The 18,983-nt window shown below is 40.9% G+C and overlaps 1 protein-coding gene across 1 annotated transcript in view; it reads left to right on the forward strand.

The window, feature by feature from the left end:
- Positions 1–18,983, forward strand: part of LOC109444512 (collagen alpha-4(VI) chain-like) — a 105,302-nt gene that overhangs the window by 81,826 nt on the left and 4,493 nt on the right. Inside the window, exons 30-37 of the mRNA XM_074312826.2 lie at positions 1,129–1,164; positions 2,239–2,275; positions 4,249–4,260; positions 4,347–4,840; positions 13,018–13,108; positions 14,428–15,111; positions 16,874–16,970; positions 17,540–17,748. Of these exons, the coding sequence (XP_074168927.2) occupies positions 1,129–1,164; positions 2,239–2,275; positions 4,249–4,260; positions 4,347–4,840; positions 13,018–13,108; positions 14,428–15,111; positions 16,874–16,970; positions 17,540–17,748 (1,660 nt within the window). The remainder of the gene's footprint in view (positions 1–1,128; positions 1,165–2,238; positions 2,276–4,248; positions 4,261–4,346; positions 4,841–13,017; positions 13,109–14,427; positions 15,112–16,873; positions 16,971–17,539; positions 17,749–18,983) is intronic.

Raw genomic sequence — 18,983 nt, forward strand, 5'->3', positions numbered from 1 at the left:
TTGGGACACACAAGAAGATCTATACAGGGACTGGGCCACATTTGCTTTACATTCGCTCAAGTCCTTGCGCAGTATATTTATTCAATTTAAATGTTTTACTTGAGCATGGGGAAGCTATTAGAGTGGCTGGGGATTTATGAATCTGTGTAAATACATAAAACAATACATAATATTTACTGGAGAATGAGTTTATCAATGTAAATAAGATAAGCAACTACATTTACGCAAAAACTAGAAGGAAATCCTAACAAAAAATAACATTTATATAATCTTAACTGAACTGACAATGTTGCAAGCCCACAAATGTTTTTTTTTTTTTTTTTTTTTTTTAGCCCACAACTAATTTAAAAATTCCCTGGAAGGTTGTTTGGTATGAAAGGAAAGACTTGGGGCTGTTGTTATTTTGCCCTGTGCCTCATCAGGCTAGGCTGTCATTACATGAGGGATGACACAGTGAGTCAGCCATAAGAAGAACCTGGTGTTTTCATTGCAGTGTAGGGTTTACTGGAGAGGCGCAACAAAGTCATAGAAAAAAAAATCTTAGGAGTAGGACAACCCATGCCCATTTTACAGACGAGGAAACAAAGGCTGAGAAGATTATAGCAACCTACCTAAGGTTATAAATTACTGCCTTGTAGAGTTTAAATAAGAACGATGACCTATAGACTCCTTGACAGCCTGGAGTCAGGTAGCTCTATTCTGAAGGATCCAGGGAAGACTTGTTCTGTACTAGGGCAGAGATAGTGTGGTGGTGGGTGGCCTGAGGAAAAGGGGGAAGGGAGGACTGGGGTCTACTTTGGAACTGCCTATGAATGGTCCTGAGTTCTTGAATGGCCCATTCATGAATTTTATCCTCAACTGTGTTGTGGTCTCAAAATGGCTTGATCTTCTAAAAGTCTTTATGTACCATCTCCTAGGGCATCCTGGACTACCAGGTCTGGGACACACCTCCTAGGCACTCTGACCTCCTTCCTTTAAAGGGTCAGACAGAACTCCAGGGCCAGGAGTGAAGGGCAGAAGATGGTCCCTATACTATGGTGAACTTCTTCAGAACCTCTTGTGAATTCTGGAGAAAAATCTATTGAACCTCAGAATTTTGCATTTTAAACCTGTTTCTGTTCTTTCCAGGGTGTCAAGGGCCCCACAGGCATGGTGGATATGACGGTAGGTGAAGATTTTAATTCTAAACTTTATTCTTTTCAGAACAGAAAGCTTTTCACTTTCACAAAATAGAAATCTATAAAGATTCTTTAGTTTTCAGTAGATTGGGGTGGGGGTTTATCACTTTGTGAAGGGTTTAAAGGTCTAACTATTACATCGTTTTGTACACCTGAAGCTATTAATAATAATAAAAAATTGTCTTCGTAGTTTAGGCTTATAGACTTTACTCTGGAATGTTGTAACCAAAACAAATAAAAAGAGTAGAATAATATTTTACATCCTGGAGGGACTCTGGATATACTTGAGTAACATTAGTTGAGATGAAAGGAAAGACTTTGAAATCACTACCCCTGCACAATATGCCTTTTTGTAAAGTTCAAAAATTGCTTATAAGGTATTTATAAGCCAACACACAATATAGTTACAGGCCTTTGTGTCTCATGGCACGTGTGAAAACAATCTCAAAATTATGATGGGTTTTCATCTTCCAAGTACAGAAATGTTATTGTGGGGTGGGGGGGGCGGGTAAGGGAGGAATTGGAGGCAATGGAGGAGCAGGAAGTGATGGGGCTGGGGGGAAGAACAGGACAGAGAGGAAGTGATCAAAGGAACAAAGCAGAATTCTAGGGGAGGTGTTAGGAGTATGACTGTGTTGGCAGTCATTCAGAAAAAGTGTACCAGGAATTGCTAACATAAGATCTAAGAATTGAAGGCATTTCTCTCCCTTCTGTGCTGAGGTTCCTGGATTTAAACTTTTTCAAAATCAGATTTGATTCCATTGCTTCGTGAGGCACATAAGAAACCCCCCACCCTTATCTACCTATCTCTAATAATACAGGCACTCTATTGTATGTAAACTACTTTAAATGTTTTAAAATATCCACTGGATCCAGAAATATAACTAGTGGATAGTTTCATTTGCTGTAACAATTTTTGGGGTTTCTGTTATAGCTCAAAATGCTTCAGATAGGCACTGATAATATCCATATGACATTTCTGAGTCACCAAAGTGAGGAGGAGTATACGTCAAATTAAATACTTTTTCGTTTTTCCTCTCTTTTTCCATCTTTCTAACAGCCTTGTGACATTGTTGATTTTTTGCGAGAAAACTGCCGTAAGTTGAAAAAGGCTCCAAAGGAGCCAGTAGTGTGGAATGGGGATGAATCACGGATTCCGCACATAAGTCAGCATGGATTTGACTGAGGTTTGGGAGGTACCATTATCCATCAAGAAAGGCTCTGGTAAATGAATTTATTTAGCTCAGTAGTCCCTTGGGTAAGTAATCTTGTTCAATGTGATCTCAGAAAATGAAACGGTTGAAAGGCATGTCATCTTAATGGTGAAAAAAAATTTCACTGCACAATATGGCACCCCATAAAATGTAATGATAATTGCACAACTGCATATCTGTATCTTGGCCCTTCTTAGCATGAAACAGGCAAAGAAGAGCTTTGTTCTTTTTATCGCATCCATTTAAACAAGAGGGATCAGCAGTGAGCTTTCCATCAGAAATGTGTCATATTTTATATTGGTGTTTTAAAAATGGAATTATGAATCATCAAATATTAAGTAATGTTTTATCACATTCTCAGATTGGCATTTATTTACTGTCTTCAATGTATTCTAGTATATTTGAACCCTATATTATACACATTTCTCTCCTTACAGGCAATAGGGAGAGAACGTTGACTTAGCAAATTGCTTAGCTTGAGCACTTGAGTTTTCTCCACACTTATTCCTTCCTTTTTATTCTAAGTTTTCCATATCCTGTTCATTCCCATCTAATTGCTACTCAGGGAGGATATGGAATCCTATTTCCTAGAAATCATAAAGAATAATACCATCATCTTGACCACAATGGAAAAGAGTGTCCGAGTGGGCCATGCATTATAAAAATTGAAAATTCCTTTACATTGGAGAGCACTGTAAAATCAAAAGTAAACAGAAAAATGGGAAAAAAACACACATATGCAATATAAGTAATGGACCCAATCACAGCACCTAAATTCCTTACTCTATCATGTCAAACATATATAAAATTGCTGCTACTCAATCATTTTCATCTACACACAAATATTTCATATTTGCTAATCTAAATATAAAAAAAACTTTTTTAGATAGAAAATGGGCAATAGACATGAATGGAGGATTCAAAGAAGAAACAATGCAAATGAACAACAAACCTATAAAAATGTTTGACCTCACAAGTCAAAGAATACAAATTAAAATGAAATACTCTTTTTATTTCTCAAATTGGAAATTTAATTTAATTTAATTTAATTTAATTTATTGGGGTGACAATGGTTAGTAAAATTACATAAGTTTCAAGTATACAATTCTATAATACATCATCTATATATCACATTGTGTGCTCACCACCCAGACTCAGTTCTCCTTCCATCACCATATATTTGATCCTCTTTACCTTCCTCTACCACCCTCCCTACCCCCGGAAGTATTTGTTAAATGACAAAAACATCCTTATCAATTAATAAATGTGGGAAATGTATAAAGTACTCATTGCTACTAGCAGTGACCTCAGAGCTCAATAGCAGTGACACAAGTGTGTTTCTCAAATCAGAGCCTGGAAGTGGCCATTCCAGGGTTGAGAGGAAGCTCCATCGGGTTCAGGGAAAGAGGCTTTTTTTGTTTTCTTGTTCTTCCATTGGGGTGAGGATGTTCTGTTTCTCAAATTACCTCCTGGTCTGAGATGTCTATGAAGCTTCCACTGGCAAGAAAAGGAAAAGAAAGGAGAAGGATAATTTTTCCAAATTGTACCTACCAATTTTCTTATTCTATTATCCAGAACTTAGGAAGAAAACTACCCCACTGGGAAATGTAGTCTTTGTTCTAGGAAGCCATATGCCCAGCCATTGATTGGGGTTCTATTACTATAGAAAAAGAGAGAATGAATATTGGGGAGAAAGTAGAGATTCCCACACTCAGGCAGAAGGAGTCAGAGAAGGCCAAGCTTGAATTTCTCAGAGGAGATGGTTTTTCATTTTTAAGCACTCACTTGGAAAACATGCCACTGCTGATGTAAACTAACAATTTCTTCTTTTCTCTCCAAAATAATTTTCTTTCCAGCTTGTTCAAGAGGTAAATAATATTTCTTATTCACTCAAATCTTCCCCTGTTTAGAGGCATTGCAGAAAATCTTAAATCTGTGTATCCATTGTGTCAAGGTGTTTCCAAATGCCCAGTATTTCCAACCGAAGTGGTCTTTGCATTGGACATGTCAAATGACGTCTCTCCGTTGGATTTTGAGAGGATGAGAGACATTTTATTATCTCTGTTGATGAAGATGGAGATAAGTGAGAGTAACTGCCCAACGGGTACTCGAGTGGCCATAATTTCGTACAACAACCAAATCGATTACCTGATTCGCTTCTCGGATTACAAGAGGAAGCCTGCACTGCTGCAGGCAGTGAGGAAAATCCCCCTGGAAAGGTCATCGGGTGGCAGGAGCCTTGGGGATGCCATGAAGTTTGTGGCAAGACATATATTTAAACGTGTGCGTTCGGGCCTTCTCCTGAGGAAAGTGGCTGTGTTCTTCCAGGCGGGCTGGACCCGTGACACAGATTCCATCAACACTGCCGCACTGGAGCTCAGTGCACTGGACATTGTCCCTGTGGTCATCACCTTCACAGAGGAGCACAACCTCCCATATGCCCTGTTGGTACGTGGAGGAACCATCTGGGGGCTGGGGAACCCGGGCGGTTAGTACATGGTCCTTATCCCTCCATCAAGGACCACATGAGGTAGGAGGTATTCTGTTCAGGGGAAGAATTTCCCAGAAATTGGTATATAGGCACGGTGGTGGGGGGGGCCTCATTATGGACTCTACAACTAATGCTTCTACTAGTGCCTACTGGCCATTCTCGAGCACTTATTCTGTGCTCTGTGCCTCATAAACATTATCGTATTTAATTATCCCCCAAACTCTATCAGGTAGGTTTATTTCAGATGTAAGGAAACTGAGGCTTAGAGAGGTTAGGTCTACCATTGAAAGTCAAGTATGTAGTTAGTGTCAGATTGATATTATCTGCATTCAGAGCCTATGCTTAACCACTATTCTAAATTGTATCATGGGCATCCATACAATGTATTTTTTTTCTTTCTTTCCTTCTTTTCTTTCTTTCATTCTTCCTTCTTTCTTTCTCTCTCTCTCTCTCTCTCTCTCTCTCTCTCTCTCTCTCTCTCCCCCTCTCTCTCTGCCCCTCTCTCTCTCTCCCCCCCTCCCTCTCTCCCTCCCTCCCTCCCTTCCTTCCTTTCTTTCTCTTTCTCTCTCTCTTTACTTGGGGTATAAAATACACACCCATAGAGCAAAGCAGCTAAAGGACACTAATTTTAATTGTACAGCTGGTTGGAGTTTTATATGTATTTAAACTCCCAAGACATGATTCAAAATACTGAACACTTTCAGAATCCTGTAAGTTTTTCTTATGTCCCTTCCCAAGCCATACATTCCTCCGAGTCACGGCTCTTCTGGCTGCGATCACAATCAACTAGTCTGACCTGTTCTGGACCTTCATATAAATTGAATCCTATAGTATTTCTCTTTTGTATCTGGCATCTTTCACTCAACATCATGTCTGTTCGTTTTGTTCATCTATGCTGTATATATGGGTAACCTTTTTATTTTTTTCCTGTTGTCCTTAAGTGTTCTAGTGTATGTATATACCACAGTTTATTCACCTATTCTTTACTCTTCTAACTGAAACCCACTTAACACATTCTCATGGAATATTTGGGATGACATATCAAAATGAAGGGTGATTCTCTATTTAAGAGATTCTAGGAGGCTTATGAGTATCAAGTTGAGCCACGTGACATTGCCAATATTCAACTGTTTTTGACCAGTGAAAATGGAAATGTCATATGGTTTAAACTAAGAGCTAATGAGTTTAGCTGCGCTAGACCATTTAATTTTCTCTGAAGGTTGAGTATGCAGCAGAAGTTGTAGGTGAGAGATTTTGTTGATACAGCTGTGAATATGCTCCTAAGAATCAATAGGTAAAATTGTGACAGCTTGCAAGCTGTTGGGAAGGATGGACAAACTATTTTGGGCTTTGCGAATCAAAGTTAAAATGCAGAGGGTAAGTTCCTTGTTTGCCATTACATCCCTCTTTCCTAGCAGAATGTGTGGACATGGGTGGGTTGCGGGGGGTTGCGGGGGGGTAGATGCAGCTCTCAGTAACCTCCTGAGTGGATTAATAAAGGCAGGGTATAAACGAATAACAGTTTAAATTAGAGACATAGCTTTTGTCTTTGGCTCTTTCATCAATAATGAGGTACCTTTGGAAAAGTCTCTTCATCTTCCCGAGCCTCATTTTGCTCAGCTTTCAAATGGAGAGGGTCACACTTAGACATTATCTAGGCTCCCTGCCAAGTGTAATTATCTATTATCAGGAAGGCATTTCCCTAACATTTGGACAGTGATACTCAGGGTACATTTCTATCCCCCAAATGCTCATCAGGGCTGCTTTCTGAGAGGGGATCCTGGGTAGACAGTGTTTGGATCCTACATAGAAAGGATCCTTTGCCAAGATGTTCTTGCCCTCTTAGTTGCTTGAGGTTCCGAGTAAAAGCATGTAATGGTTTGTGAAAAGAACTTGCCAGCTTAAATATACCTGGACCTCAGTTCTGTCATTTCTATCTGCTCTCCTCTCCATTTATTGGACACATTCTTGCCCCAGGATGCTATTCCTTAACTTGAACAATTTAGAAAGGATGTTAAATGATGCTTGGCAGCGCAAATGTAATAAATGACCTCATTTCTGGTGACTTTAGCAAGGAGAGAAACTGTAAAAATGACAGGCCCCTTTCAGGGCTTTTCAGAAAAACCTTCATTTCTTCCCAACTGGGCATATTGCCGCCCTGATTCTCCCCTACCCTGTGCTCAATCTTTGTGGGAATCCAGTTAAGAGAGTGGGAATATCTGGTGATTTTTCCTCTTAATTATCTTCCTGAGGGCTCTCTTTATCTGTGGAACTTTTGTCTTTTATTTCTATGTTATTTTATTTTTCAGCACAAAACCCATTTGCTTCTGGAAAATTGATGGTTGTTCAATTTTAAATGATTATACTCATATAAACAGATGCCCTAACTTCTCTGTCCATTTAAACATGGTTGGAGGCTGTGAGCATATTGAAAACATTTTTTTTTAAAGCCATATACTGAATTCTCTCAGCCCTAAATAAAACAGTATTACAGCATTTGGACTATTTATGCCTAATCCCATTGTCTGTCCAATTGCCTTATGTTTCAACACATGACTTTATTCAGCCCATTTTTTAAAGTTAAAAACCAGACAATTACAGGGAAAACGCAATTTATGTGACAGTTTTCAAATTTCTTTTTTTTTATTAAAATTTATTCAGGTGACAATGGTTAGTAAAATTACATAGGTTTCAAGTGTACAATTCTGTAATATGTCATCTATATATCACATTGTGTGTTCACCACCCAGAGTCAGTTCTCCTTCCATCACCATATACTTGACCCCATTTTTCTTTATAAAAACTCTAGCATGTGTTCCCTTGAAACAATACCTAATAAAATAGCTCATGTTTATTGATCTAAGATCTTCCCACTTACTGATGCATTTAATCCTTACAATAACCCAATGAGATAACTATTATTATGGGCCCACTTTCTAGGTGATGAAACTGAGACACAAAGAAGTTAAATAACTTTCTCATGGTTTGGAATTCGCATTAGCTATGGGATGTTAATTGAAAAGTCAAAAACAGGGAAAAGAGAGAGTTTAGAAGTTCAAAATTCTTTTCATGTATTAATTCATTTTATCTTTATAATACTATGAGATAGATCTATGAACTGCCCTTATTTCTATTTTTATGTATTGCTCTTTTTAGAAAAATCCAAAGAATTGGTTTGTATTTCTATCACAGAGACAAAAAACAAAAAAATCAGCTTTAGAAGATAAAAAAATGTTAAGAGGTCAAAGGGATTGGGGGTGGGTGATTTTTAAATTTTGGTATAATTTCAGAATTCAAGTTGCAGGAGGACATTCTCTTTTTTTGAAGAAAGGGCTGAGTTATCCAGATAAGCCCTTTCAGAGGCCATGGATAAACCCCTACTGAGGCTTGTGGGCTGCTGTTTTCTGTTAGATTGTTCCTTCCCTACAGCCAGGATCAACAACCGAGGAAGGAATTAGGCAATGAGGCTTCATACTTCGGCTTTGCCCCTTAAGTTATCTGGACACGTTATTTTGCACTGGGACCTCAGTTTATTCATCCATAAAATGGGAATAAACTCAACAGGTTTGCTGTGAGAATTATTAAGAGATAGTGCCTATAGGGACATCTGACATTTCCTACGTGTATACTCAATGCAGGCTGTTATATGTACCATCTTCTCAAGGTCCTTAAGAGTGCGTCTTTGCCCAATAACTATTTCTTAAATTGGTAGCTTCCACTTAGTGAACGCCTATGAAATGCCAACTATCATGCTACATGCTTTTCGTGCTTTGTCATTTTAAGCCCTCATTACTCAAAATATGGTCTTGGGACCAGCGACATAGCATTACCCAGGTTTGTGAGAAATGCCAAATCTCAAGCTCCACCCCGATCTAATCGACCAAGCTCTGCACTTTAAACAAGACGTCCAGATTGTTTGCATGGATGTGAAAGTTTGAGGAGTGTTGGTACGATCCTCATAACTACCTACAAGTTAATTGTGATAATCTACATTTCCCAGAGGAGGTGAGGGAAGGTCAGATGTGAAGTGACTTATTCTAAACTACACAGTCCTGGAATTGGCCCTCCCATATATCTGATTCCCTAATCCTACTCTGCCACCCAATGCCTTCAATCCAATGCTGACCCCTAATATTTGCTGGGGAGTCCGGGAGAATCAATTGCTTCATAGCAGTCTTGGTGGGACCACGCCAACTGGCAGGAGCCAAAACTGGACTCCAGCTCCTGGCATCAGTCACAGGTTACGTGACTAATGGTTCTGTCTCCTTTCCCTAGTTTTTTCAGTTTTCACTCCTTTCCCTAAGCCCTTACCTCAACTGGATGCCAGACTGTTTCTAACTCTCCCTTCTTAGGGCCTATTTAGCTCTTGCTCTGTGCCAGGCAAATCTTCCTCCCCTGCATTTTCTTCCTTCCCCTCTCCTCCCATCTGTCTAAGTCAAGAACCTCCCTCAACTCAGTTCCAGGAATAAACATTGTCCTGTGACCTCTGGCAGCTTAATACAGCAGCTGAAGCATTGAATTTAACCCTGTGGTTCTCTCCGGCTCAGGACCCATGGGGGGGTTCTTTAATAGTGAGGGCTGAAGTTTAAGGGTTATCTGTATCCTTTCAGAAAATGTCTTTCTGTCTATTAAATAAAAGAGGATGTTAATGCAAATCCCTGTGCTGCATCCCCTCACCTCCTCCCTCATCCCTGGCTGCTAACATATAGTCCTGTCTTTTGTATACAATTAGTCCCAACCGACCACTGGATACTCAGAATGAAGTTAGTTGAGAGAATCATTAAAGGTGCTGATTCAAACTATAATAATGCTTTGAGCCACAAGCAGATCACTTGGTTTGTGTTTAAGTGCCTCATTTTTGAGATTTCCTTGGTTTGTGTTTAGGTCCTCTATTTCTGAGATTTCCGTCTCTGGTGCTGATGGGAGTTTTTAGTAGGAATCATAGAGCCCATTTTCTCATCTCACACTGGGACTCCCTCCCACACTAGCTCTCTGCTTGAGCCTTCTCAGGAATTATCTTGTTCCTTTATCAGTGACTAGGACCATGCTGGCTAGTCCAAAGTCAAAGTAATCAAATGTTAATTAATAACAACTAGATATAGATGAATCTATACTGAATCGTAGTTCCCCACGGACTTCCATTGTGTTTTTGTGTACTTGTTCCCACAAATTTATTTTTGTAGGAGCAGGAAAAGCATGATCATAAAATTATTCTTCCCAAGAAAAATTTTTAAAAAGATGCAAGTTTTGCAGCTATTCCAATTCCTTTGCATTTGATATTTTTCCAACAAGCAGGACAAGAGATGGACAAGTGCATCCTCTCAGCTGCTCAGCGTAAAAAAGGTAATAAAATGTCCTAAACATGAAGCAAATCCAGAACACAATAATGGAGGACCAGGCTGTGTTGAAACAGGAAGACAACTCAGCAGCGTTGATTCCTACCCTAAAACTCTGTTGCTGAGGAAACACAGAGCCAATGATGGCACATCAAAGACTAGGACCCGGATTCATGACACCTAATCCATTCATGAGGCCTAGAACCATTCCTATGTACAAACTTGGGAAATACTTGAATTTGTTTGAAGTCTTTCATACTACCTTAAAAATTCACACAAATTCTCCATTTTATAACATACTTGATCCATATTTCCTGTTATTCAAAAATGATGTATACTAGCTTAGCATTTTCTCACAACTCATGAGCTAAAATGGATGCTCCTAGCATTTTCCCAGTCTCCTCATATTTTCTGTAACACGGCCGGGGATCCTGATTTCAGAATCCTTCCAAGTTGCCTCATGTAATTGCCAGTAAAGCTATCAATATGTCATATGCACGCCTACACTGTTTTCTCTAATCCTTGGTGATTAATTAGATCCATTTGGTTTGGTCAATAGTCAGATGTGATAACCATATGGAGTAGATCTGAATGAATGTTGATTGTTGGTAACTCTGCACTCATTCTTCATGTCAGCCTCCTCCATCTGGCAAGGAGTCCCAGGGTTTCAGATGTGCTGTGTAGCTGTACATTGGAGGTGGGTGTTCTCTAATCTCTGGGGAGTGGGAGCACCGAGAAGAAGTCTATATAATCACTGCCTTCTTCAGGGCCATTATACATGTTGTTCCTCCACACTGTAATGCTTTTCCCTGCTTCTTTGCTAGGTAAGTATCCTACCCATTCTTCCCAAAGGGCCAGATGCCATTTTCTTCATCAGGTTCTCTCTGTTCCTTCCTCTTGAAATTAGTCTCCTCTTCCTGTGTTCCTAAAACACATTATTGGGCCTCTTTTTTTTCTTGAAAATAATTTGTCTATTCTTCCACTTAGGTTTTAAGCTCTTTGAGAGAGTGACTGTGTCACTTTTGTATGTCCACATGGCTCGTTAGCACTGTTATATAGTAGTTGTGTAATCAGTTTTGGTTGATTTGAATTCCCAAGTCAGGAAAAAAGCATAATTTAGGTTGCTTTTGCCATGTGAGGAGCAAGAGAAGATGCATTTCTCCTTTTTTCTTGGGAGACTTAGGAATGTTCCCATGTTTTGTTTTGTTTGTTTGTTTTGGTGTTACATTAGCATAAACAAAAGTTCAACTCTTTGTGTTTCTTTCCACACAAAGGTTTTTCCTTTTAGTAAAGCTCACTTTGAGAGACAATGATTGGGATATGCTGCAGTCCTAAACAGAAAGAGGAAAGAGCGAGCTCCATGAGGAGTCTGTCACAGAAAATTCTTTTTCAAAGTAACCCTTGCCCGTCAGTCTCCCTGAGAGGTAGCATGACATTTTCATATGTCCAGCACCTTGCTACCAGAGTAGGGTCCAGAACCTCCTTGGTCCTGGCCACAGGGATGAAGGAGGAAGAGCTGACTTTCGGTGGGGCCCTATCCTAAATACTTTGACAGAGAGTAGACAAAGAGATGGACAAGACGAAGCTTAGATACCTGCCTCTTTGCAAACCATACCTCAATTTCTGAGAGAAGTAATTTGAAAGCATTTCTAATGTCATCATGAGGTAGAAATCCTGCCATATTAGTCAGGGCAAGTTAACTGTGAAACCATTTATGCCTAAGTCTTAACACAATATGCCTAAGTGGCTTAATACAATGAAGTGTTATCTCTGCCATCTATAACATATCAATGTGGGACCTTGGGTATGTGTGTGGAGGGGAGGGGTGGTTTGCTGCATGCAGCTATTTCAGGACCTGGGATCCTTCTGTCAATGGCCCCATCATACCCTGGGGTCTGAAAACCTTTTTCTGCATCCTCTACATATGGCTGACAGATGAGGGCCAAGGGGCATGCACTGAAAATGGTGTACATTACTTCCACCTATAGGCCATTGGCTAGACCCCAATCATATGGTCCCAATTAACTGCAAGGGAGGCTGGGAAATGTAGTGCAGTTGTGGCCCTAGGAAAAAGAGGGAAAGGTTTGTTGATTATCTAACCAGTTGTCACATGGACCTTGATGGATTTATTATTGCTATTATTAATATTTTACTTTTAAGCCTTGATATCAATTATTAAATGAATCCTAACTGGAAAGGTTAAGTGAAGGAGATGAACAGATTTGCCATCTCTACAAAGCCTTCTCTGATTCCTCCTCATTCTTACCTTCTGGTTTTGATATGCGCCAGCTCTGAATACCAGGAATACTCTAGAAGAGTCTCCCTTAGGTACCTGCCTCTTTCCAATCCAATGGTATATGACTTACATGCCTGCCTCGTTGAAGGGTCTGCTTGTTCATGTTTGTAACTCCCAGTGCATTACATCTTGCACACTGTGGACAATCACTAAAGATTTAAGGAATTCATAAATGATTGAACCATGAACTCCCTTACCCTCATTCTAATACAACATGACATTGGTTAAGTTTTACACACATCGGGAGTCTGAAGACCCACAGCTCATGTACCCACACTAATGACAGTCCAATCTCCAGGTTAGAACTAGAGAACTAAATGACTATAAATAACTGTAATAGATAATGCCAAATTATGCCACATATATTTATATAATTATATATATTCTCTTAAAAATATCACACTAATATTTTTCTTATCTGAATTGGAAGAAGACATGAAGAAAAAACATGGCTTGAAATTTAATTCAGCTAATGACAAACTTGTGTATGTGTTTGGATTAGATGGATGGAACCAACAGATTTCACCTATTCGTCTGGGAGACAGAGAGCCAGCAGAATGTGGAGTACATGGCCCACTGTACTCTCTGCTATGGTAAGCATGGATAGCATTTTTGATCAGACTGATAGCTTTAGAACAGGATGAATTAACTGATGGCCACAGGCTGGATTTGCTTTGCAGATGTGTATTTGCTTGGTATATGCAGAGTTTTAGAATCCGGGAATTTCCTATTAATTCTGGATTACCAGGGGTTTTTTTTTAGAAAGTCAGAATAGTCTGGAGAATCACAGATGCTAGGTTCCCATGTGGCCACAGTCAGCCAGAGCTGAGTTGGACCTACCGCCTTTCGATGGGGCAAGTATCTGCTAGTGCCCCGTAGTCCCTTCCCCTCCCTGTTGTTTTGCCTCTGGCCTGCTCTGCTTACTTCCCTGTCTTGCAAGGTTCCTGTGAATGGCTGGGCTTGTGTTCCTTCCTAGTGGCCCCATAGTATGAATGGCAGACCACTGAACTAAGAGTCAAGCGTCCTGGCTTCTAGGCCCAGAACTGCCGTTGACCACCAGCAGGATCCTAGCAAGTCATTCAATGTCTCCGTGTCTTCAGCCTCCATCACTCTAACCCACACCTCACACTAGCCTTTGCCAGAGAGCACTTTGTGCTGAAACCCATGCATGCCCATGTGTGGAGAACCCTGATCCATCCCCATGTCACCCAGGGCTAGAGTGAGTCCTATAGGTGAAATCAAAAGGGGATCTAAGTGTTTCCTCCACTTGATCTACACTAAGACCTCACACTGCCATGAGAGATTTGGTTCTGAGAACTTGGCCAAGTCAAATGCAATAACAGCCATGTGTAGAGCACGTTACAGTTGATGAACAGCCTTCACATCCATAATCTCATTTGACGCATTGTCTCTGGGGCTCAATTCCCTCTCCTGGAGAAGCATAAACCTGGCTGGTATTTATTGAGCTTGAGCTTTTACTACACACCGGGTATTGTTATGAGCACTTACATAGATCAACTCGTTTTTTAAAGTTAAACTTCATAAGATAGGTACTATTACTATCATCATTGCCCCCATCTGACAAATGAGGAAACTGAGGCAGTGGGCAAGCTAAGTAATTTGTCCAAGGTCACACATACAGTAAGAGGTAGGGCCTGGACTGAACCAGGCAGATGTCTGTGAACCTAAAGATTAATTAGGAAGCCACATGGCCTAGTGGTTAAAAACATTAAGTGTGGAATCAGATCATTAAAATTCTTCTGAAAAATGGGCACGTTTAGAGTGCCTGTCTGCTGTCTGTGCTAACGCAATGCAGATAGCGGCTATCCTTATCAAGCGTCTGGAAATGTGTTTGCATGGAAAGAAAAGGGATGCATGGTAACCCTGGCCTCCCCCGGCTCTTCCTCCCCAGACAGGTGCCGACCAGACCCAGAGTGCAGTTCGGGCAAGCCTGGTCCCCTGGCAGTAGATGTGGACATGGCGTTCGTGGTGGACAGCTCCCACAGTGTTGGCGCCGATGTGTACCGCGCTTCCTTGAGAATAGTGGACGCCACGCTCGACCACATGGAGATTGCTGCACAGCCAAACGTGTCCCTCCGTGGGGCGCGAGCAGCCCTGGTGATGCACACGACTCCAGGTTTCTGGCCGGGCACGGGACAATCCCCTGTGCTCCAGGGTTTCCTCCTGACCTCCTATGGCCACCGGACGCAGATGCAGAGACACATCCGCGTGGTTGCGGGCCGTCCCCTGCAGGGAGCCCCTGCCCTGGGCCACGCCCTGGAATGGACACTAGAGAAAGTGCTCCTGTCAGCCCCGCTGCCCAGGAGGGCACGGGTTCTCTTCTCCATCGTGGCCAGTGAGACCAGCAGCTGGGACCTGGAGAAGCTAAGGACTCTGTCCCTAGAGGCCAAGTGCAAGGGCATCACTCTGTTTATTCTGGCCGTGGGCCCTGGCGTGGGGACCCATGAACTGGCTGAGCTGGTCCAAGTGGCCAGCGCCCCGTCTGAGCAGCACCTGCTACGCCTGGAGGGGATCTCCGACCCAGAGATAGCTTATGCCCTGGGCTTCACGCGGGCCTTCCTGAACCTCCTAAAAAGTGAGCAGCCCTCAAGCCCTGGGGATGCCATGGGTGTGGTGCTGGCATTTGGGCAATCAGGTGCTCACTGCGCCTTCACCATTGCTGAGCTGTGTGTAGCCCCATAACGTCTGGGGAACCCCCAGAGAGAACCCTGTTTTCTGACAACTCCAAGCTGCCTTTGCCCTCACACTGTGCCAAGCCTAATGTGGGTTTCTTGTCTGGAACCTCTCAGCTGGTGGCTGGGAGGCTTCAGGTTTCCACCTAACCTCTCAATTTTCTGTTTTGCTAAAATGAGAATTACAGTGTCTTCCTTATCTCTGAAGCCTAAATCAAATACATGCATGGAGGGGTTCTGAAAGCACTGGTGCTGTACAAATATAAGGCACAGTTATCGTTATTACTATATCCCATAATCCAGACTCCAGAATCCAGTCGTATATAACAGTGCTTCTCAAATTTTAACTTGCACGTGCAGCATCTCCTGGGGATCTTGTTAAAATGTGGATTGATTCAGTAGGGGTAAGCTGGGGCCTGAATTCGCCATTTTTAACAAGCTCCCAAGTGATGCTGAGGCTGCTAGTCCATGGACCACACTTTGAGTAAGAAGAGTCTATGACATTTCTTTTCAGAGGTCTTCAGGGACTTGCCAAAAGGTGAGGGAGAAGTCCAGGGTCTCCCATCTCAGATTGGGTGCATGAAGCCCCCAGTGAAGGTTATGGGGCACACTGACAGTGAGTCCTGGCTGGAGTGCTTCCCTGCCTCCTGTCCTATTGCCCTCACCTCCAATCGGAACTAGTGGAACGAAATTCATGGGCTGCCAGTATCAAAGCTGTATCCCTAGCATGATAATGGAATTGTTAGGGTTGGGGGTGGGTATTGCTCTGGTCACATTTCCAGAAATTTGTTTTGGGTTTTGTCTACCAGTACATAATCCAAAACAACTCTAGTGCAGAGTGCCTTGTTGTGACCTGTGAGGCCTGCTTGCCCTCCTTGTTGGGAGACATGAATTTTTCACTTTATAAATGGATGAGACGTCCTGTTGGGAGCCTCAAGGGACATCTGTCCCTTTATCACTGAAGGAATAGAGGGAGTCTGACGGATATGTTAGAAGTACTGGCACAGCATTTGTGCCTCTTCAGTTTGAGAGGTAGAAGGGTCAATGAACTGGTTTTAGTCATGGCTTTGCCACTAGTGAGTTGTGTGATCCTAGAAATATCAGTGAACCACTCTGAACTTTAGATTCCTTATTGCTGCGGGAGGTGGAGGAGAGATTTGTAATAGATGCCTGGTGGCTTAGTGACTCTTTGAAGGAGAAGCAGACTGAAGGAATCCCTTTTCTAGTCTTTCAATTTCATTTTACTTTATTTTCTATTATGTTAGGTTGCATTTTATGTCTTGTTATATTCTTTTATGTTGTGATTTTATATTATTTATATGATAGTACGCATTTTATGTTTTTATTTTATTTTATTGTATTTGCTTTTATTTTTGTATTTTATGCTTTACTTGAATTATTTTACATCTTTTTGATTTCATGTCAATGATTTTTTATTTTTATGTTTTATTTTATTTCATTTTTATTTTGTTATGTTTTTCCATTTTGCTTTATTGTATATTTTACTTTTTTATGCTTTGATTTTTATTTCACGTCTTTTAAATTTTATGTGTTAATAGGTAATATCTTTTTTTTTGCTTATACTTTATGTTTACTTTATTTTTTAAGTTTTATATCATTTTATGCTGTATTTGATTTGGTTTGATTTTTAAATTTTATTTTTAGGTGGAACAAACCAGTACCCACCCCCAGAGCTCATTGAAGAATGTGGGGGCCCAAACCGAGGGGACACTCTGCTGAAACCACTTATGTTTATCAAAAGGTACGCTGAGGGCAGAGCTGAGGTTGTCCTGTAGCTCTGTCCCCTGAAGAAGACAGTTCCCCTAAAGAAAGTTCACAGGCAATGCCAGTCCTTGACTGACTGACCCAAAAATATTGGGGCTAGGATGCTCCTGTGTTTGGCAACTCTGATATGGTTTGTTTTTTCTCTTCTTCTTCTTCTTCTTCTTCTTCTTCTTCTTCTTCTTCTTCTTCTTCTTCTTCTTCTTCTTCTTTTAATATTAAGAGTAACATGGGACCAATATAAAACATTCAAAGAGCACATAAGTGTATAAAAGCAAAAGAATGAAATATTTCCATTCCACCACATCCCTCCCCCTCACCCCCATCTTCTAATCCCATGACCCAGAGGTACAATTAATAATGCTAAACATATTATTGTGATGTTTGTCCAAACATCCTCTGCAAACCTAAGGAAGTAGCTAATGTGATAACAAAGTCATCAGGAAATGCCCAAACCTAAAGCTTATTGAGCCCAGCCATATCCATTGGGAATTGAACCTCTATGTTCTCATTTGGTTAGGCAGTTTGACATGAATTGTTTCTGTACAGGTTGCCCAAGCCCCAGCATGGCATATCTGGCTTTGCTGACAACTCAGAAGAATTTGAGGCAATAGACATTTTTCTAAAAAACAGAACAGCCACAATGACAGCTGTAACTCAGCAAGAAGCACTTGAAAATTATGAAAAGAATCAATATGCCGCTGAAGAACAAGAAAATCCTGCAAAGCAAAAAGAAAAGGGAAAAGAAAGAAATTCAGGTACTGCCTATGATAAAATCCGAGACACTTCTTGTTCCCTAGGTTGCATTCACTTTTAAAAATCTTTATCTTTAAAAAAAATTCCTATGCACTGTTTTAGCATGCAATTTTTGCCTTTTTATGCACCTTCTTTCCAAATACACAAATTTATGTATGCAGCTAAAGAAGTAAGTTTAAGAAAACATAAGAAGGCTAAGTTTCATAACTGTGAAACTGGAGCTAAACAGAAGCTATTTCAGGGAGTATGATGGAGGTACACCCTTTGACATGTCTGTACTTCATTGTGGAGAAGTCATGATCTGTTGCTGAAGTGGCGAGCATACTCCTGACCTTGAAGGAGAATGCACTGGCTTGTAGAACATGCTTCTGACCAAGTTTCAGGAACATTTGGATCCATGTAGAGCAATCTATCCAAGCATCGATTTTGGATCGCAGAATGTAGTAATACAAATGCCGTGTTACCTCTTACATGGGCTCAACAAAGTCCGCAAAAAAGTGAACGCATGAGAAAGAGATTTGGGGAGGATTGGACTCTAAAGTTTTTAAGATGCAGGGAAAAGATGGCTGAAAGAGTTTCTCAGTGAGTGGTATCCTCAATCATGGTTAGACTAAATGAGAGATCATTGCCCAGAAGTTTTTGAATGTGCCTAGATGGTTCTCCATTGGGGGCTGCTAGCTAAGTGGCCATGGGAAAGTTATTTAATCTTTCTTTGGCTCAGTTTTCTGATCTGTGACCACCTACCTCATAGGGTTGTTTGGAGACCAAAACTAGATAATTCATGTGTTTGCCACACAGTAAGCATACAATCCAAGTTAGCTGTTAAGATGCTGATATGTCCCACCTCTTAGATTCCAAAGCCAACACGTGGAGATAATGAAATCAGATAGAGGAATGGGCACTCCCAGCAGTGAGAGTAACAGTTCACCTCCTTGGGCTAAAAATTAAGCATAGAAGGATTTATCCTGTTGATTTTTCTATTTTCAGTATATAATATTATCAGGCAATCTTACTAAGGCCGCGATTTTTAGTCTTGGCTATAAATTGGAATCACCTGTGAATCTTTAAAAATTCTCAATGCCTACACCTCACCCCAGATCAATTTAATCAGAATCTCTGGGTGAGGGACTTACCCAGTAATTCCACTGAGCAACCAAGAGTGAAAACCACTGCTCTAAGGCATCCTTCCTGACAAATTCAAGGTGAAAGAGATGGAGGAGATCTTACTGATCATCTA

This window comes from Rhinolophus sinicus, chromosome 5, assembly GCF_057876585.1.
Source record: "Rhinolophus sinicus isolate RSI-liver-muscle chromosome 5, RSI-T2T, whole genome shotgun sequence".
Taxonomy (NCBI): Eukaryota; Metazoa; Chordata; class Mammalia; order Chiroptera; family Rhinolophidae; genus Rhinolophus; species Rhinolophus sinicus.